At 39.5% G+C, this 18,089-nt stretch overlaps 1 protein-coding gene across 4 annotated transcripts in view; it reads left to right on the top strand.

Annotated features, from left to right (window-relative positions):
- The first annotated feature begins 2,778 nt into the window (after window positions 1-2,778).
- The window catches only part of LOC148356887 (phosphatidylinositol-binding clathrin assembly protein), a 33,035-nt gene continuing 17,724 nt past the window's right edge, over window positions 2,779-18,089 (top strand). For 3 of the 4 annotated variants that reach the window (XM_088348329.1, XM_088348327.1, XM_088348326.1), the window contains exons 1-8: window positions 2,779-3,742; window positions 10,205-10,347; window positions 14,777-14,852; window positions 14,934-15,036; window positions 15,491-15,584; window positions 15,691-15,802; window positions 15,955-16,061; window positions 17,239-17,280. In XM_088348329.1, the coding sequence (XP_088204455.1) occupies window positions 3,613-3,742; window positions 10,205-10,347; window positions 14,777-14,852; window positions 14,934-15,036; window positions 15,491-15,584; window positions 15,691-15,802; window positions 15,955-16,061; window positions 17,239-17,280 (807 nt within the window). In that variant the 5' untranslated portion in view covers window positions 2,779-3,612. The remainder of the gene's footprint in view (window positions 3,743-10,204; window positions 10,348-14,776; window positions 14,853-14,933; window positions 15,037-15,490; window positions 15,585-15,690; window positions 15,803-15,954; window positions 16,062-17,238; window positions 17,281-18,089) is intronic. The other variant, XM_088348328.1, reaches the window with a different exon arrangement.

Raw genomic sequence — 18,089 nt, 5'->3', positions numbered from 1 at the left:
GCATCCGCAATTTGAAAATTCTCCGCTCACTGATGCCATTTTCTGTCTAAAATCATAATTGCAGCCTCTGTCAAGCGGCTTGTGTGGCACATGCACATAAGTGGCTTTCTTACGCTGGAATAAACTCTCCTTTTTTAAATCCTTTTAGGAGGTTTGTGTTGGCATTTGGATTGTATTTGAATCAGTCGTTTTCTAACTTTCACCATTTTCATTCTATAATATGAAATGAAATGATCTGCATTTATATAGCGCTTTTCAAGTCAATGACTTCCCAAAACGCTTTACAATGTGCTCCACATTTCCCAATAGCGGCCCTGCAGCCATGTAAGGCGCTAACCTGCTTATTGGGGGTATTAGGGGTTCAGTGTCTTACCCAAGGACACTTCGACATGTAACACGGGCGAGACGGGATACGAACTGGGATCCCTTGATCCAAAGACGAACGCTCTACCACCTGAGATACTGCCGCCCCGCCATAATAAAAGAAAACAACAAGCACGTGCATGAAGTAGGTTTCCCCCACATTCCAAAAACGTGCATGTCAGGTGAATTGATCAATTCAAATTGTCCCTAGGTATTAATGAGCAAGTGAGTTGTTTGTCTCTGGGTGCCTTGCGACTGGCTGGCAAACGGTTCAGGGTGTCCCCTCCCAGCTGCCCAAAGATGGCTTGGATGGGCTCCAGCACCCCTGCGACACGACTGAGGATAAGCGGAACAGATCATGGATAGATGGACGGACACCTTTAATATATATTTTATTTATCCTGGAGTGTCCAGGTCTCATCACGTTCTAAACAATGTTAATTGTGTGATCATCAAACCCCAAAAAGACCATTCTGATTTGAATGTAGATGTATGCACTCACATATGTGTTTTAATTGCTTTCGAATTTTTAAAGGATGAACTATGCACATATTCGCTCAATCGATGCTGAAAAGTCTCCACGGTTGGTTCGGCAGCACATTGCGTTCCGTACGCGATGTGGAGTCAAATGAGGACACAGGGCGTCTGAGGGACAAAGGCGTTGGATGCCACCCCCTCTCATCAAATGTGTGCACTACGTCAGCTGAAAATGACGTTTTTGCGGCGATTCTTGTTGCAAGGGCGTGATGCAACCAGGAGAAAAAATAGATTTGAAGAATATTCCGAAAATATTCAAGGTTTCGTTCATTGACGACTTCACGAGCGTTCAGCGCTGTGGGAAAACGGAGAACTCGTTCAGCAACCACTTTTGTGAAGATGAGCTAAAGACACGTATAGATTTAGAACTTTTGTTTCTTAAAATGACATCGAGGGGAAAGATTTCAATTGACAGTTCCTATTCCACCCCCACCGTCCATGTTAAGCAATAATAAACCTGACAAACACGACAGAGCACCTATTTACTCACACCAAGAAGGGCTATGTTGAATAAAAACAAAATCGTTTGTGTAAACATGTTTATATACGAAGTAAACAGCAAACAAGTCTTCAATATATTTCTTTTTTCTTTACCACGGAAATACTACAAAAATACTCCTACAGAAATACTACAATAAGAGTATATAAATACTACAAAAGTCCTGCTATGGAAATATGACAAAAATACAACAAAATACTACAACAGAATACTCCCAAAATACAACGACAGTAATATTACTACAAATACTACAAAAATACAACAAGATTCCTACAAAAATACTACTGCATAAATACTACAAGAAAACTTCTAAATACTGTACTACAAAAATTCTACTATGAAAATACTGAAGAAAATGAAATGAAATGATCTGCATTTATATAGCGCTTTTCAAGTCAATCACTTCCCAAAGCCTTTTACAGTGTGCTTCACATTTCCCAATAGCGGCCTTGTATTGCAGCCATGTAAGACGCTAACCTGCTTATTGGGGGTATTAGGGGTTCAGTGTCTTACCCAAGGACACTTTGACATGTAACAGGGACAAGCCGGGATTCGAACTGGAATCCCTTGATCCAAGACGAGCGCTCTACCTCCTGAGCTACTGCCACCCCGAAATATAACTGCAGGAACATTACGAAAAGACTACTGCAAAAATCCTAAAATAATACTACTAACATACAAAGAGATCTAACTGCAAAAATACTACTGCAGAAATACTACAAAAAAAACCACTACGGAAATACTGCAAAAATGCATCTGTGGAAATAATAGAAGAATGCTATAAGAATACTACCTTAGAAATACTTCAAGAAAACTAAAGAAATATTACAAAAATCTTCACACGGAAATACGTACTACTTCAAATATACTATACGAATACTACAGAAATCTTCAAAAAAATCTACTAAAACTACTACTACAAACTCCATAACGCTGCAAAAATACTACAGTAGTACTACAGTGATAGTACAAAAAAATACTGCAAAAATACTACTGCAGAAATAGAACAAGAATACATCACAAAAAATACAGCAGAAAATCAACAACAATACGCTAACGTCTACATTCTTCATGATTGCAATTCCTCTTATTAAGCAATAATCAACCCTACTAACACAATGCGGCACCTATTTACTCACAGCAAGAAAGACTATGTAGAATAAAAACAAAGATAAATTGTAGACAAGGTGATTAACCAACGAAAAAAAGCAGTATATATATATTTTTTTTTTACTCTGATGAAACACAATTTGATTTTTTTCTTATAAAATACAGGTAAAACGAATGAGAAGTCAGGTATGCAGTTTTTCCAGGTGTTTTCGATGGGTGCTAGAAATACCACGTTTAGAATCTGTCAGTGAAGGCATCTGAGTTGTGAGATCAGCTGATTTTTGACGCTGCCATTTTGTCCGGCGGAGACCGAAGCAGACCAACCAGCCCCGCCGTGTCTCGGAACAAGCCGCTCGCCAGCCCTCCCTTTCGTGACCGGTTGACGAAAGGAAAGCAAGGACGAGCCACAGAGAACTGCCGGTCGTCATTTACGAAAGAACCTTCTTGCCGGTTCAACTCTTTATTTTTTCTTCTCAAGCTAATGTGGCTAGCCTTTTTCGGCTAACACCGTCCACCCTTCGCGCCCGACTGAGACGTCAGCCTTCCCCACTGGAGGCTCCCCCTTCCCGGTGCGCTTTTCACAAGTTCCAGCAATGCAATTTCCCGGTGCCCTGTGACTTTTTATTCCCGAAGAAGGAGTTGACGGACACTTTTAGCGGCTTATAAGTTGTCGCAGAGGAAAGGAGGAACTCCGAAGAGGAAAAAAATCCGCAGAGGGCGAGTGTGTGTTGTGATTTTCACACAAAACTGCCACATTTGTTTGACCTGAAAAGACAACATCGCCGGTGGTCTGGTGAAATATGTTTATTCTTGTTCACAAAGTTATTTCCAATGTTGCCAAATCCCACGACGGGACTCTCTTTTGGCATTGCCACGGAAACATGAGCTAACACGGACGAGCTCGTAATCGTGTTGAGGATATAGAGAAAATCGCAGAAAAAGAAAATCAACGCTTTTCCCATTGACTTACTTGACAGCGAAGTCACGTTCAAGGTGTCGACCCTCTGATAGGATCGTAGTGGTTTTTTTTCCCTCCCCCTCCACCCTGTCTTGAGTTGAACTGGTAGGGAAGGGCACCGAAGAGAAACCGAAAAGGAAACGTCATGTCTGGCCAATCGATCACCGACCGGATCGCTGCAGCTCAGCACAGCATGACTGGATCGGCGATCAGTAAGGCAGTGTGCAAAGCCACAACGCATGAAGTCAGCGGACCCAAGAAGAAACATTTGGACTGTGAGTCTCCTCAATCTCCTCCATTTGGTGTTTGTCTATGCACATCCGTTCACCATAAGGAAACAATTTCCCACTTTGGGTAATGGAATGAAAGTTGTACCCAGTCTGAAAAGCAAATACATTACTGTAGATATGCATTTGACAGGATCAACATCTGCACATATACAAAAAAGTTAACATCGACACAAGCAAAGACACTTAACATGCACACAGCAATGATACACAACACTAACAGACCCCACAAACTTGTCAAACATCACATTGGCAGAATTTTGCCACTAATGGAACCAATATTACACATGTACATATACAACGTATATATGTTGTATATACAACATATTGCATGTGCACACAGTAACGACACGCAACACTAACAAAAGCAGCGTGACATCGTCAAACAACACATCAGAAGAATTTTGACACTCATGGGACAAAATTTCATACATACACAAAATCTTGGTGCAAATGGAATTTCATAGTACAGTGGTACCTCTACTTACCAATTTAATTCGTTCTGGGAGTCGTTTCGTTACCCAAAAACTTGTAGTGACGCATTTTGAATGAAGCGCTCCGTCCCAGGTCGCGCCAAACTGCAGTATAGTTTTTAATAAATCAAAAATGCGCATCAGAACATGGAACGAATACATGTTGAAATTGCGTTGCCGCACACTAAACATAAGACGTGAGGCACATAATGTAAAATAAACAAAGAATAAAGAAAATAATAAAAATATTCATTTAAATTTTTGCATCGCGTTTCATGAAAAAGAGATCCAATGATGTCTGCTTTTGCCACCTTTTGTCAATCCATCGGAAATGTGCGATGCAGCTGTACCAATGGCCCGACTTTTTCCGGGTAATTCCTTTCCACAAACTCCAAGATTTTTTAGAATTTTGCTAAAATATTTTTATTTTGGGCGTATTGAATGATGGCTGCGTCCTCCTCTCTGCTATCTTGCCGGAATCGGCCCTCCTCCTCGTCTCTAAACTCTGACGGTGACACGAAGAGATTGCTGGGTTGCCAGGCAGATTTTAAGCTATAGCCAATTTGTTTACGTTCGGGAAACCCTGGGAGAGGCGCGTATTGTACTGTATTTTTGACTTCGTATTCTTAAACGCCTTCATAACTAGAGGCAATATTTTTCCATTCGGGTACTTCGTAAACTGAAACTTTCGTATGTTGAGACATTTGTAAGTAGAGTTACCACTAAACACTATTTTTTTCACATGTACCACAGCAGTTGACATCAACACAAACAATGACACTTGACATATGCACACAGCAACAAGACGTAACACTAACTTACGACACATTACATTGTCAAATGTCACATCGCCAGAAGTTTGGCACTAATGGAACATGATAGTATACATGCACATCTTCAGCAGCCGCTGACATTGACACGAACAGCACTTAACCTATGCACACAGCAACCACATGCGACACTAACTGACGCCACATGACATAATCAAATGACACATAAGTATAATTCTGTCACTATTTGAATGTCATTTTCTGCACAGAGAAAAATTTGCGCACTAATGAAACCACACGTTTCACGTGCACATGTACAATGGCAGCTGACATTGGCACGGGCTGCGGCATTTATCATACGCACACAGCAAATCACGTCGCATGCGCAACTGACATGTCATTGGGCACATGAACAGAATTTTGGCTCTTCAGTGCATCTCACCTCTGTGTGTTAGCAGATCAAAAAGACAATGGTTGCGCCCATTCTGAATCCCAAAGAAAGTAGATCATAGATAAGGCACTAGATATGTGCTCAACACGATCAAGATACATTTGAAATCCGTGTCGTAAAACTCCGAATGAGACGTCTTAGAAAAATTGCAGAGGTCAAGTGTACTCGGATCAACTTTTGCATCTCTAACTTCCAATCAAATATTACTTTGAAACCGATGTTCGTCAGACAAGATTCTCTTCTGTTAAAGTCCTGAATAAATTGAACGCTATAATAATTTTATAAATATCATAAGGTGTTCCCTTTACCTGTAATATTACAAAGGACAGCTTTTAAAAGGGGGTGTTTAATTAATCTTTGTGAAAATTCCACCTCTTCACAGTGTTATTTAAAATAATGTATCAGTTACTAGTAAACAAGATAAAGAAAAATATATCGAATACAAAGTGTTGAAAAGGCCATCATCTCATTTCAAAAGACTACTGGGGCAGTTCCATTTGATTGTTTTTTAATTACCAATCCTGAGTTAAGAGAGTGAGGCCATTGCAATCAGTAACCAAAACATGTTTAGGGTCCAACCAATGAAATAAAGATGAAAAATACTTTCTTTTTTCCATTTTCGCCACTTAAAATAAAATTTATTTTTCAATGTCCAGCTATTCATTCCCGGGTATTTTTGCTTGTTAAGTTTCTTTTTTGAATAGGACTTGGACTAAATTAGTTGACAATCACCTGATTAATTTTCATATTCAGAAAATAGATGTTAAAGCTTTTAAACATAATTCAGGGACGCATTCTGGAGCAGTTGTGACCTTTGAAGCCAAAACGACACATTCAGCTTAATAATTTTTTGTTATTGATTTCCCTGCAAATGCGACAACCTCGGTGTCGTCAACCCTATTTCCTAGCAGGCTGAGTGTGGAGCATCCAGTGAGAAACAAAAAAAAGGCATATCGAAGTCTTAAGTGCAGTCGGTATGTACGTGTCCTAAACTGGGAGCAGGCACAAACGTTGAGTTTTGCAGAGCTGTGAAGACACACCCGTGGGAAATTATCACGGAGCAGAAACATTTTTAGGAACTAGAAGCAGAATGTGATTTTTCTGAAAAGTCTGATTTGGTGAGAGGAAATGAAACCAGAAGGTTGCTTCTCCTGTTGCAGCTGATTCAGTGGGAAAAGAACAGACAAAAATTCAATGGAGTTGCTAGCTTCCATTCAGAGACAACTTTTCTTCCCAGAGCTAAAAAAATCAGTCTGACAGCAAGCTGGGAATGATCTCACTGGCATATTTGCGCCCCCGCCAGAGGTCTTTTCAACAGCAGCAACCCTAAGAAGTGTGACATTCAGGCACCACTTGTGAAAAAGAAACTGTTTCAAAGCTAATTCCCCGTCACCATTTGGAAAGTCCGCCTCTGTTAACAGTAGTGGGTACCCTGTACCTGCCACTCCTGGAATGAATCCTCAAGGGCACAACATCAAACATTTTGTTGGTTGAATAGTGCTTGTCTTCTGAGTAGCAGCTAAATTGTTGTTTCATGCCGTTTTTGCAATCTCACGGCAGTTATAAAAGAATTGTGACATTAAAAGTCAAGGCTGTTTCCTCCCTCTGCCAGCTTTTTGTTGTCATGGCAGCAACGTAGGCAGCTGGCTGCTGTTAAATGGACTAAGTTGGCAAGGGAACCTGAATGGGGTACATAACCACAATGGCGCGGTTTATCGACAACAATGTTGTTTATACTCGCTCATCAGACACATTATAAACTCTTAAACCTATTAATGTTCATCATTTGCCGTCAGATTTAGACTTGACATAATGCTGTGCCCAACAAACACTGTTTGTCAGGAATAGTTAACTTGGGAAAAGTTGAATCATAACACAATTTATTTTTCACAAATGACCAACCACATCTTTCTCACTTTCATTGCTAACATTTATTATGAACCGTCATTAACAGGCCGGGATTAAGGTTACAGAGACTAGTTTTCCTGATCTTTGAGTAGTCGTAGTGGCATTTAGTCCTCCTACTTTGTAGAGATTGCAATCTTGATAGCCTAGCAACGATACATCTCAGGCTAGCTGGCTACTCGATTGTGAGGTGAGCCCAATGCTATCCAAACAGAGCAGGGGTCGCCCCTCCCTGGCTGCTGACTAAAGATAGGTCTGATGTAGACCCACTGGCCGGAAAGGTTTATTGCTCTATGTACACTGCATTGCATGTCACCTTCACTGGACTAGAAGTATAAAGTCTCCAAGTGAACAAATACAGTAAATATAATGCATTATAAATACTGTAGAGTACATGCCTTGGATCTGAAGTGTAAGCACACAATCAGTAGTTGTGCCTGATATGGAAGTGTTTATCACCATCTCCCTCTTGGTGTCCCTCGGTCGGTTTGGGCTTCTTTTTTTAGGTCGTCATACTCTACCTACTTGCATTGTTGCTGGGTTGTAGTTAATTTGAAGACACTCCTATCAAGACAGCTCTCGACGCAAGAGGGAGTCTGTGTTTATTTCTGGGAAGAGAAGTCTCTTTTTTTTCAAGCCCTCTGGGGTAGGATTAAAACAAAGCTCAAACTATTAATAGGCAAACTTCCGGTGACATTCTTTCTCTGCATCTCTCTGGTTCATTTTTTTATTTTCCTCTTCGTCTACCTGAGTCCCTGCAAAAAAACAACACTTATCTGTGGAAAGAAAAAGTCTTCCCGATTCAAATGTGAGCAATGATATAAGCAAAAGGCTGTTGCATAAAATCTGTCAGTGTCTCAGCAATTTCCGGCCTTTGTCTGCAAGCAAAAACTGTAATGTGCTTTTTAAGCTTGAGAGGGCTGCAGAGGCTCAACCCTTTTTCACACTTCTTTTGTCCTCTAACTAGAAAAGGACCGCAGAGCGAAGGCATTGCCTTCTGTCTGCGCAAGAAATTGGCATGAAGTTCTGGACAAGGTGCACACTTTACTAGCCAGGGGGTAATTTTAAGTAGATGGAGCTTCCTCAACTTGTTGTGTATTAGATGCAGTATGTTTGGCTCTAACACATGAGAGGGAGCATATAGCTTTTGTCTTAGACAAGCTGCACTTTAGAAATGACACTAAGTTAATAAACACATTGAGTTGTGTCTGTTGCCCATCATTTGTTCAGACATTTGTAGTGTGAGTTAATATTTGATCCTAAGTGGGACTGGAGGAATCTACAAAGCTGCTCACATGCATACAGCCATCACAAAATGTAACTTGGTGCGAAGAAATCTCTGTTCTATTATGGCTCAATCATCGGCCATTAAAGTAAGAGATGACAATAGACCTCGCAAGAGTACAGCTCTGTGACAATCAGGAATTAAATCACATGCCTGACAGTATGTCATGTCACCCTTTCAATTTTACTAATAGACCAGAGAAAGCTTGGAGCTAAAGACACTGAACGATTGATTTATTATTGGTCTGGTTTCCTCTTATTTGTCCTCCTTAACTTTTTCAATCATGCTCTTCTTTCTTTCCACTCTCCATGTTCTGTCATATTTTGTTTTCCGTGCATTGGCCTCTTACTTCCTCACTCTTCTGCTCTTGATCAGTGGCATCTAATGCCTCTCGCTCGGCCTGATTAAGTCAGCATATGTAGGCTCTTTACATAATTACACTTGCAGACGGACCTAAAAAACCTTACCCCCTTTCAATCCTTAATAAAAACACACATTAGGTGTAAAAGAAGGACTTGTTGTCCTCTGAGATTTAAGATGCCATTGTATTTCTTTTGAAACAATGCCCAATTTCTGACACTCTCCAAAATCAAAACAAATAAAAAACGAGTCTTTTATTTTTTACTGGTTGTAAGAGATTTACAGGACTCTTGTGTAACAAATGTCATCGTACATTTTTTTTACTCAAGACAACTAATTGCATGTATAGACCTGGGTTGTGAGTTCTACTGATTTTATAATTAGCTCATCAAATGCCACCAGCACAACAGCCAATCACAAAACAATTTGAAAGGTCCGCCCCCGGGCTGGTGGTCCAGCAAGCTTTTTTTCATCCAGCTCTCCATCGGGCTATCAATAAATAGTATCAGCTGACCAATATTTCCCATTAAACCGTTGCTGTTTTTTTGTCGCACTGGTACAGTGTACAATGGTAATTCATATTCAGAGCTGTCAGTCTTCCTCTAAAGGCGCTAGTCATTCTTCAGAGATTGTCATGAACAAGGTGCCACATGAAGCACTCGTGTAGTCTATATTGTCATTCAACCCTTCTAAATGTGCTGCTATATCCCTTTGAGTTTTTCCACACTCATTTGTTTCAGCTAAAGGCAGGTGGGAGGGTTGTGATCTTGTACGAATCAGTCTGCGTGATTATGTGTTAAGTGAGCGAAGGCTACACGAATAACAGTCCTGTCGACTTAGTCTGCCTGTGCAAGCGCTCAGATGATTGTGATAAAAGTATCCGGCGGGACCATTCTCCCTGCCATCTTCCTATGCTAGTCTAATGAGAAGCAGTTTCCATTATAGCCAGGTAAGGAAACTGGATGCTCGTAAATGTTCGGTGGCGAAGCAAAAAGGAGATGCCATTGGGGAACAGAATGAATGATTTTCAAGGGCAGTGGAATGAACCAAAATGCAAATATCTGTTTTCATTACGTCTCAAGATGAAAGGCCATTTTATGAATTCTGATTAGATTTGATGTTGAGCACAGGCTCATATCAAAACATTCCAGATCAAACCTCTTTACTTCTGACTTTTTTGTGTTTTATTTCCTTTGTTGTGTTTAGATTTGATCCACTGCACCAATGAGATGAACGTGAACATTCCCCAGTTGGCGGACACGCTGTTTGAGCGCACAGGCAACTCCAGCTGGGTGGTGGTCTTTAAAGCCCTTATCACTACGCACCACCTCATGATGTATGGCAATGAGGTGGGACACACACACTCACACAAACACGCACTCACAAAACAAGACCATCCTTTTAAACGCCATACATTGTGGCACATTCTTTTCGTTATTCTTGATAACTTCGTGAATGGACATTGAGCGATACAAGCACAACATGTAGCTTGGAAAGCATACAAGAGCCAACTTCAAAATCAAGTCCCAAATTTATATTCCAAGCCACCATGTTTCCGATTACTTCTCAGGGAACTAAAATGTGTGTTTCAAAATATGAAATACCAACAGGAAATTGTTGTTGTGGTTTTTTTGTTTTTTTTTAAGAATGGTAGAAGGAAATTGCGCTATGCAGTGATTGTAAAGAACAGAAGCAGTTGCGCAATTTTGTGAAAACATTTGTCACAATGTCAAATCATTTTGCAGTTTTTAGTGACACACACGTTTGAGTTGAACTTTTAAAATGTTACCCATTTAGGCGTTTCCTTTTTCTTTTTTTCCCAGAAAGTTGGTATTGACAAGCGGAAACATTCCTTTTGTCAGTTATTGCAGCAACTCATACTGAAAAGAGGAAGAAAGTCAGCTTAGATTTAGTTCTGTTTTCAAACATTAAGCAACATTCTTCCTTATTTATTTATTTTTTAATCAAATTGTATTTATGCAGGTTGAACAACCTCCAAATGCTGGTCTCGTCAAATACTAGTCCAAATAATTCCGCCACTACTGAAGTCAGGACTAAAAATACCATGCCGGGACACCAGTTCATCACACGACTGTGTTAAATGTTTGCACAAGCTTTGCAAATTCACGCAACATTTTTGCTAAGCCAAAATGCTGCTAAGTAGGTCACCGTGGAGCTGCAAGGATTTCTTGAGATGTATTCCTTAAAATAGATTGTTGTATTAAATTAGCTTCGGAACTAGTGAAATTGATTTATTGGACAATTAGGTTAGAAGTTTAAAACTCTACATTTTAATGAGGACAGTGGTTTATTAACTTTTATTCCTAAACTTTACCAGCTGTCTAGGTACCAATTGTATCATTTGTAAACTCGACCACAAGTAACTTCCAGTACTCTAAATTGCACATTGTGGGGAAAAGTGCACTGATGGGCCTGTATTCATCAGACCCGTCGGCACAGTTGTGCTGACGCCAGCTCAGTGGCCAGGTGTCCCTGCTGCCTCATGGCCATACCATCCATTTTTGTCACAGCTGAAAGAAGCTTGGCCATTAAAATAACAAAACCATGTAATTGTGGGGTCAAACCGCAAACAGGCTTGGCCATCTATAAAATCAAGATTAATAACCTTATTTTGTGTGATCATCCTTATATGCCTGACTAGAAAAAACATGCAAAAATGTCCAAATTGTGTGAAATATTTACAATAATGTCGAGGGTTCCTGTTTTAATTTCGGAGAACTGAGAGAAGGCCCTTTGTCTTAGCCTATCAGCTTTTTCCTGGTGCGGTAAAGTGTAAACGATCAAAAACAGGGTCCAGCAGGATGCTTCAAACAATGCCTGCAAGTACTTATTTCCACTCCCTCCGATCCAGCCGAGCTCTCTATTTTTCTTTAAGAGAATTCTCCCTCTCAATTCAAGAAGCTGTTTGATAAGTTCAAAATGGAAGTTAAGATCTAGCAATTAAGATGATGATTTAAAAGATTAGGAATTTATTTTTTTGTTAGTGAATGATTTCCTTTTGTGGTATGACAAGTTTAGTAGACTATCAAAAAAATAGAAAAGACATCAATACAATTTGAACTTGCAAGGAGAACAGGAGAGAACTGTACAAAAATCCTCCTTAAGGCCAAATTCTGTTTCAAAAGCCTCCCATGAGCCTTTCCTTTTTATTAAATCTCCTTGGTTACAAAAGACTGTTGAAATTAAATACAGCATCTATATTGGCCGATAGTGACAATGATGTAAACAGTACCTAATACTCAGAATAACGGAAAACACTGAGGTATAATGGTCAAAATAATGAACTGACAGCCTATGCAATCTCCTTTTAAGGTGTTCAATATTAAAAACAGAATAAACCTATCAGGGTAACACTAAGACAACCATTGTTTGTTTCCTAGAAAATAAAAAAAACCTATAACTATGTACCTTTTACACTCTAAAATTCTTAGGGGAAAATTTATCTCTGAAAATGAAAATACTGTGATAAAGTCTCTTATACTTTGCCACACAATTAAAAAAACAAAACATTCTGAATTCATAACTAATCAACTGGTCTTTTACTGTTTTAATATTGTTGATTATGGCAATAACGCAAATATCCCATCTCAAAATATTATAATATCCTGAAATCTAGTAGGAGGCTCTAAGCCAAAATAGAAAATCACGAAATAATAAAAGTTTTGCAATATTTCAGTTGTTTTTGAAGGCATCCAGAATGTGTGATGTTTTTGTTATTTAATTGCGTGACCGAAAAGAAGGAGGTTCATCACTATATTCTCATTCTCTTAGACAATCCTGTATTGTCAAATGGCTCTTGCCGTTTTAATTTGATCCCTTGTTTTCAAACAAGGTCAACAGTACAAGGTAGAACATGATACTAAAAAGATGAGAAAAACGCAGGAGAAGATTAGCAGGAGTTATTAGCGACATGTGAGAGAACTGTTGATGTCAACAGTATACTCTGCCACTTTTCTATATGTGTTTGAAATGACGTAGATGACAATCGGTTGTCTTACACAGGAGCTCAGCTTGTCCCAGAAGAAACATTTTTTTTTCCCGTGACATTTTTTTCAATCTTCTGAGAACAATCCTGACACGTGTTCTTGATATCTTAAGGTCACACAAATAGAAGTCATCAGCTGTGACATGTTCACTGACAAAATGATCAGCATTACCCCACGGGTCATACCATTTACTTTAATCCTCACTTGTTATTTTTTAACCAAAATGTACCATTTTCAAGCAAAGAAACAAATTGCAAATAAAATTCTGTTGTACTCCTAATATGTTTTAATAATGGTCAATGCCAAACAGCCTAGCAGTTCAAACTAAACTTTGACAATTTTAAATCACGTTTATAGCAAGTCTTTGGTGACTTAATGAAATTCCCAATGTATTCTCACTCTGCAGTGTTTGTGGCAAGACTCTCGGACTGTTTAATGTTCCATGAAATGATGGCATTTCTCTCCCCGAAACCCATCTGCTCATCTATTACAATAGGACTGTCTTGCAGAATTTAGTCTGGAGCATTAGTTCTTTTGTATTTGTGTTTCTTTTACTATTGGAAGAAAAAGATTTGTCTATTTTCACTATTTTGCTTCATTTAATCTCTTTTAGCTAAATCAGGTATATAATAAGATTTTTGGAGTATGCACATTTGTCCACTAGTATTGCCATGGACTTTGTCAAATTGGAACAAAATCAATGCTGCGGTTTTCATTTGAAACAGATACATACCGGTAAATAAAAGATCTGGTTAAATTCTAGATCTTTCCTAAAGCATCTTAGATGTTTTGGATGCATAATTTTGGGCTTTTCTGATGGACTGTTTCCATCCACTTATTCAGCTTTATCCTCTCATAAGGCGATGTGATGAGGCAAATAGACTGTCTTTTAGTGTGACAATATTTAAATATTTTAAAGCCACCATTTGCAAATGGAGATCCAGCAATGTTTCACTCAAATACATTTCGTGGCCTGGTATTATTATCTGCGCATTACAATAACAACATTTTGAGGTAAATTGCCATTCTATATCAGATCCAAAATTTATAATTGATTTGTCTCTTTAGAATGAATGATTATCCACTTTGAAAACAATTTTCTATCCTCGCATCATCGTTGTTTTAAAGTGCTGGCATCCAAAAGGGAAGCAAAAAATCAAATAAATGTCTCTTTAAACAGTTCCAACGCCTGTGGCAACAACTTCAATACAACTCATGTCTGTAAACAAATGTGTTTGTCTGCAATTCATCAGGCTTTGGTTGACTGCCAAATCTAGAACTGGCAGAGTGGCAAATCTCCCGTATATTTTAAATTAGCTTGAAGGATATTGTGCACGGAGAGCTCCCCAGCATGCTAAACATTTTAAAGACCACGCACATGGAAATACAGACATGCTGACAGTTGTGGAGGAGGAGTTGAAAAGTTCACATGGATCATTTTGAAGTTGAAAATGAGTACTGGGGGAAGGGGGCAGGCTAGCCTTTGAAGACATACCATGTTGTATGGGCAGCGTGTTTGAGTAATTTCCCTAGCAAAATGTGCACGTGGCTCAAGAATAAGTGACCATTGTATTCTAGTTGACTTTCTGGGTGTGTGCATTGTTGTCTTGCAAAGGGATTGGCTTGCATGATGCTGAATAGAACACACAAGACAGAACAATCAAATGGTAGAAAATATTAAGGTGGCAATATATCAAGTGGGTTAAAGCAAATACACACCAAAAAATATTTATGGCAATAATTACTATTTGTCTAAATTTTCACCTCACAGCGTTTCATCCAGTACCTGGCCTCCAGAAACACTTTGTTTAACCTCACCAACTTCTTGGATAAGGGCGCTCTGCAAGGTAATTGGAAAAAAAACAGATGTTTGTCGCAACTTAATCAACCACATTTAATCTGCACGCTTGATGGGTTTTCTTTATCAGGTTACGATATGTCAACCTTCATTAGAAGATACAGCCATTACTTGAACGAAAAAGCCATGTCGTACAGACTTGTGGCTGTGGATTTTACCAAGATGAAGAGAGGGTAGGTGCTGCAAAATGACCAAAACATACATTATCCCTCCATGATGACTTACTGAAATTTATTATAACTACCTTAAAATTTGAAAAATACACCAAATATTTATGGCTCAAATGATATAGAAGAAAACTAGACCAAGTTGTAGCCCTCATTTTTCCATTTGGTAGGAATGCTATCTGACTGGTAAATTACAATTACACAACTTTTTTGTATTACGTTATGTTTTCTGTGGTCAAAGAACATATCTGTTCCCTTTGTTCTGACTTAATGTGGAAAAATGGATTTAAGACAAACTACCCAATTCCATAATGAGAAACAATGCAGATGTGATTGGTTTCTGAAAGCCTTCAGTTTCAAATTGCAAAGCACGCATCGCTGAGCAGATGCTCATTATGTATTGGTTGTTTGTGTTGCTCGGGTTTTCCTAATTTGCACCAAAGCATTTGTCATCGTGCAGGACTGACGGAGTGATGCGGACCATGAACACGGAAAAGCTGATCAAGACGCTGCCCATAATTCAGAACCAGTTGGATGCTCTGCTAGCTTTCCAGGTACTTCAAGTTTATTGCGGGTGTGCGTGAGCTGTGATTTGGATGATTTCAATTCTTGTCTCTCTCTGGAAATCAGCGCTCAAGCCGTTAGCTATTTTCTCCGCAGGCTAACCCGAACGAACTCACTAATGGTGTGATCAACTCTGCCTTCATGCTGCTCTTCAAAGACTCCATCAGGCTTTTTGCCGCTTACAATGAAGGGGTCATCAACCTCTTGGGTACCAAACTCAACTTAATTTAAGAGTTCTTATGATCTAACAAAGTGTGGTGAGCCGGAGTTGGTAAAACATACTGGTTGCCATGGCTTCGATGTAGGTTGCATTCAGTGCTCATCATCTTTTCTATATCCCTTTTCTTCCTGTTGCTGCAGAGAAATATTTCGACATGAAGAAGAACCAATGTAAAGACGCTCTGGACATCTACAAAAAATTTCTTTACAGGATGACTAAGCTGTCAGAGTTCCTTAAAGTCGCTGAGGTATGCACAGACACACTGACATTGGGTATATACACAGTTTGGTTTTAGTACCCCCTCTCTCCCTTATCCTGACAAAGATGGATACCCCTGCGGTCCTTTGCCACCCAGTGCTGCGAATCATCCCTTCTTTCTTTTTTTTGCTCTTTTGTTTCGGAGCAGGCATGAAACGGTGCCCGTAAAAAAAAAATTAAAATCCCTTTGTATTTTAATTAGCTTAGCAAAAGTAAATATTTCTAACATCCTTTTATTAATAACATCAAATAATTTGGGTACATATTTGGATATTGGTCATTTCTTTCAAGTTGTTTTAAGTTTTCTAAACGGATCCTGACGATTTTTCAATGCGTCGTGGCTCTATCCAAAAGGCAACCATGGACAACCGTTGACAGATTGCCGAAGCAGATAAGCTGTGCTGGATGTCCATATATACTTACTTACCACGCGCTATAGGAAACTCAAATAGGTATGTACACACAATCGCCCAGGCCTATACATAAAATAAAAAAAGAAAAGATGCACCATTGGTGTGGAGCCATACCTGAAATGGCCTTAACAAAGGTACATTTAAGATTATAAACGTCTTTTACAAAGGTCAAACACAAAGAGATAAAAAAGTAAATATAATTACTAAAGAATGACAAATATGTAAGTGTATCGGGACACTTTCAAAAAAATCAAATTGTTCTTAATTGCTTCTGGTTGACCCAAATCAGACCCAAGTTTTTACTTTTCTAGATCTAAGAGGCGCTATGGAGGGTGCACCCAAGTGATGTGAGGCAGACGTAGAAGCCCTGACGGTGACTCGTTTAATAGTCCTTGACTTCGTGTTCTTTATCTATGTTCCAAGAGTCTACTTATCTGTCCGAGTTGTTAGTCCTCTTGCGGTTGGGTTTGCTGTCGGTGTCCCTTTTTTTTATTTCCTCTTTTATCAATGTGTTGTCGTCACAACACGATCCATCACAGCAATCATGCCATCCTCCACCCCACGTTTGCCATTTGTCATCGATCAATCGCTCAGTGTGGCGTCACAAACTCGGTTTGTTGATTTCTGTGACCGTTTATTGTTAGCGCATTAAGTAACGATTCCCCTATTTCTTTTCTGACATGGACCCTGCCCTTTTTCCCTCCATTTTTTTCCACCCACCTTCCTCTTTGTCTCGTTTGTTTTCTACAACAGGAAGTCGGAATAGATCAGGGTGACATTCCCGATCTCTCACAGGTCAGTGTACATCTCACCATCCTTATCTTCTTGCTTTTCTACGCCACTTCTCCCCTCCTGTCCGGACATTCAAATTTCCATCCATAAATTCGCCTCATTTAATCCCTGATTGTACTTTCTATTTCTCACTCACCAAGACGCTCTACTGTTCACCCTCCACTCACTTTTTGTTTTTGGGGATGTCCAACAATAATTCTGATCTTCCTGGAAAAAAGAGTAGAACCTTCCTCCTCTAGCTTGTTCTCGCGTTCTTTCATCACTATTGCAGGCTCGTTATGAATCCAGTAGCTTTCTAAGCTCTGCTCCAACTATGTAATAATAAGAGCCCTAATGCATGAAAGTTCATGATACAGGATGTAAATCGCTGTACCACTGAACAGAAACATTTCTATTGCTGTTTTAGTGTTCCTGTTAGGCTGTGCATTTGGGTGTTTTTAATCACCCCAAAGGAGGATCAAGAACACCTAATAAAGCTTCAAAAGTACAGGTGTAAATAAGCTTATAAAAAGTGGCTTTCACAATGTAATTTTCTTCCTCCTTTGTCGCAGAAAACTAAAGGATCATACATTGTAGGTGCTGGGTTGCGTACGGTGTTACCTCCTCCTCCTTACCTGTTTTGACACTCCTGCACGCAGCCCGTCTTATATGAAATGAGTGACGCCGCATGCACACACAGGCACGTTCGCTCGCTCGTTGCCTTGCTTAGGATGCGCGTCTGTTCAACTTGTGCAGATTGCTTTTTGCCTTCTTGCGGGCAGTTCGCCGCGACAAGTGAAAGGCCGTGAAACTTCATGAATAGAAAATGAGGA

The sequence above is a fragment of the Urocampus carinirostris genome, chromosome 11 (assembly GCF_059441175.1).
Source record: "Urocampus carinirostris isolate Australia breed hairy pipefish chromosome 11, RoL_Ucar_1.0, whole genome shotgun sequence".
Taxonomy (NCBI): Eukaryota; Metazoa; Chordata; class Actinopteri; order Syngnathiformes; family Syngnathidae; genus Urocampus; species Urocampus carinirostris.
This window is presented reverse-complemented; position numbering and strand designations above follow the sequence as displayed.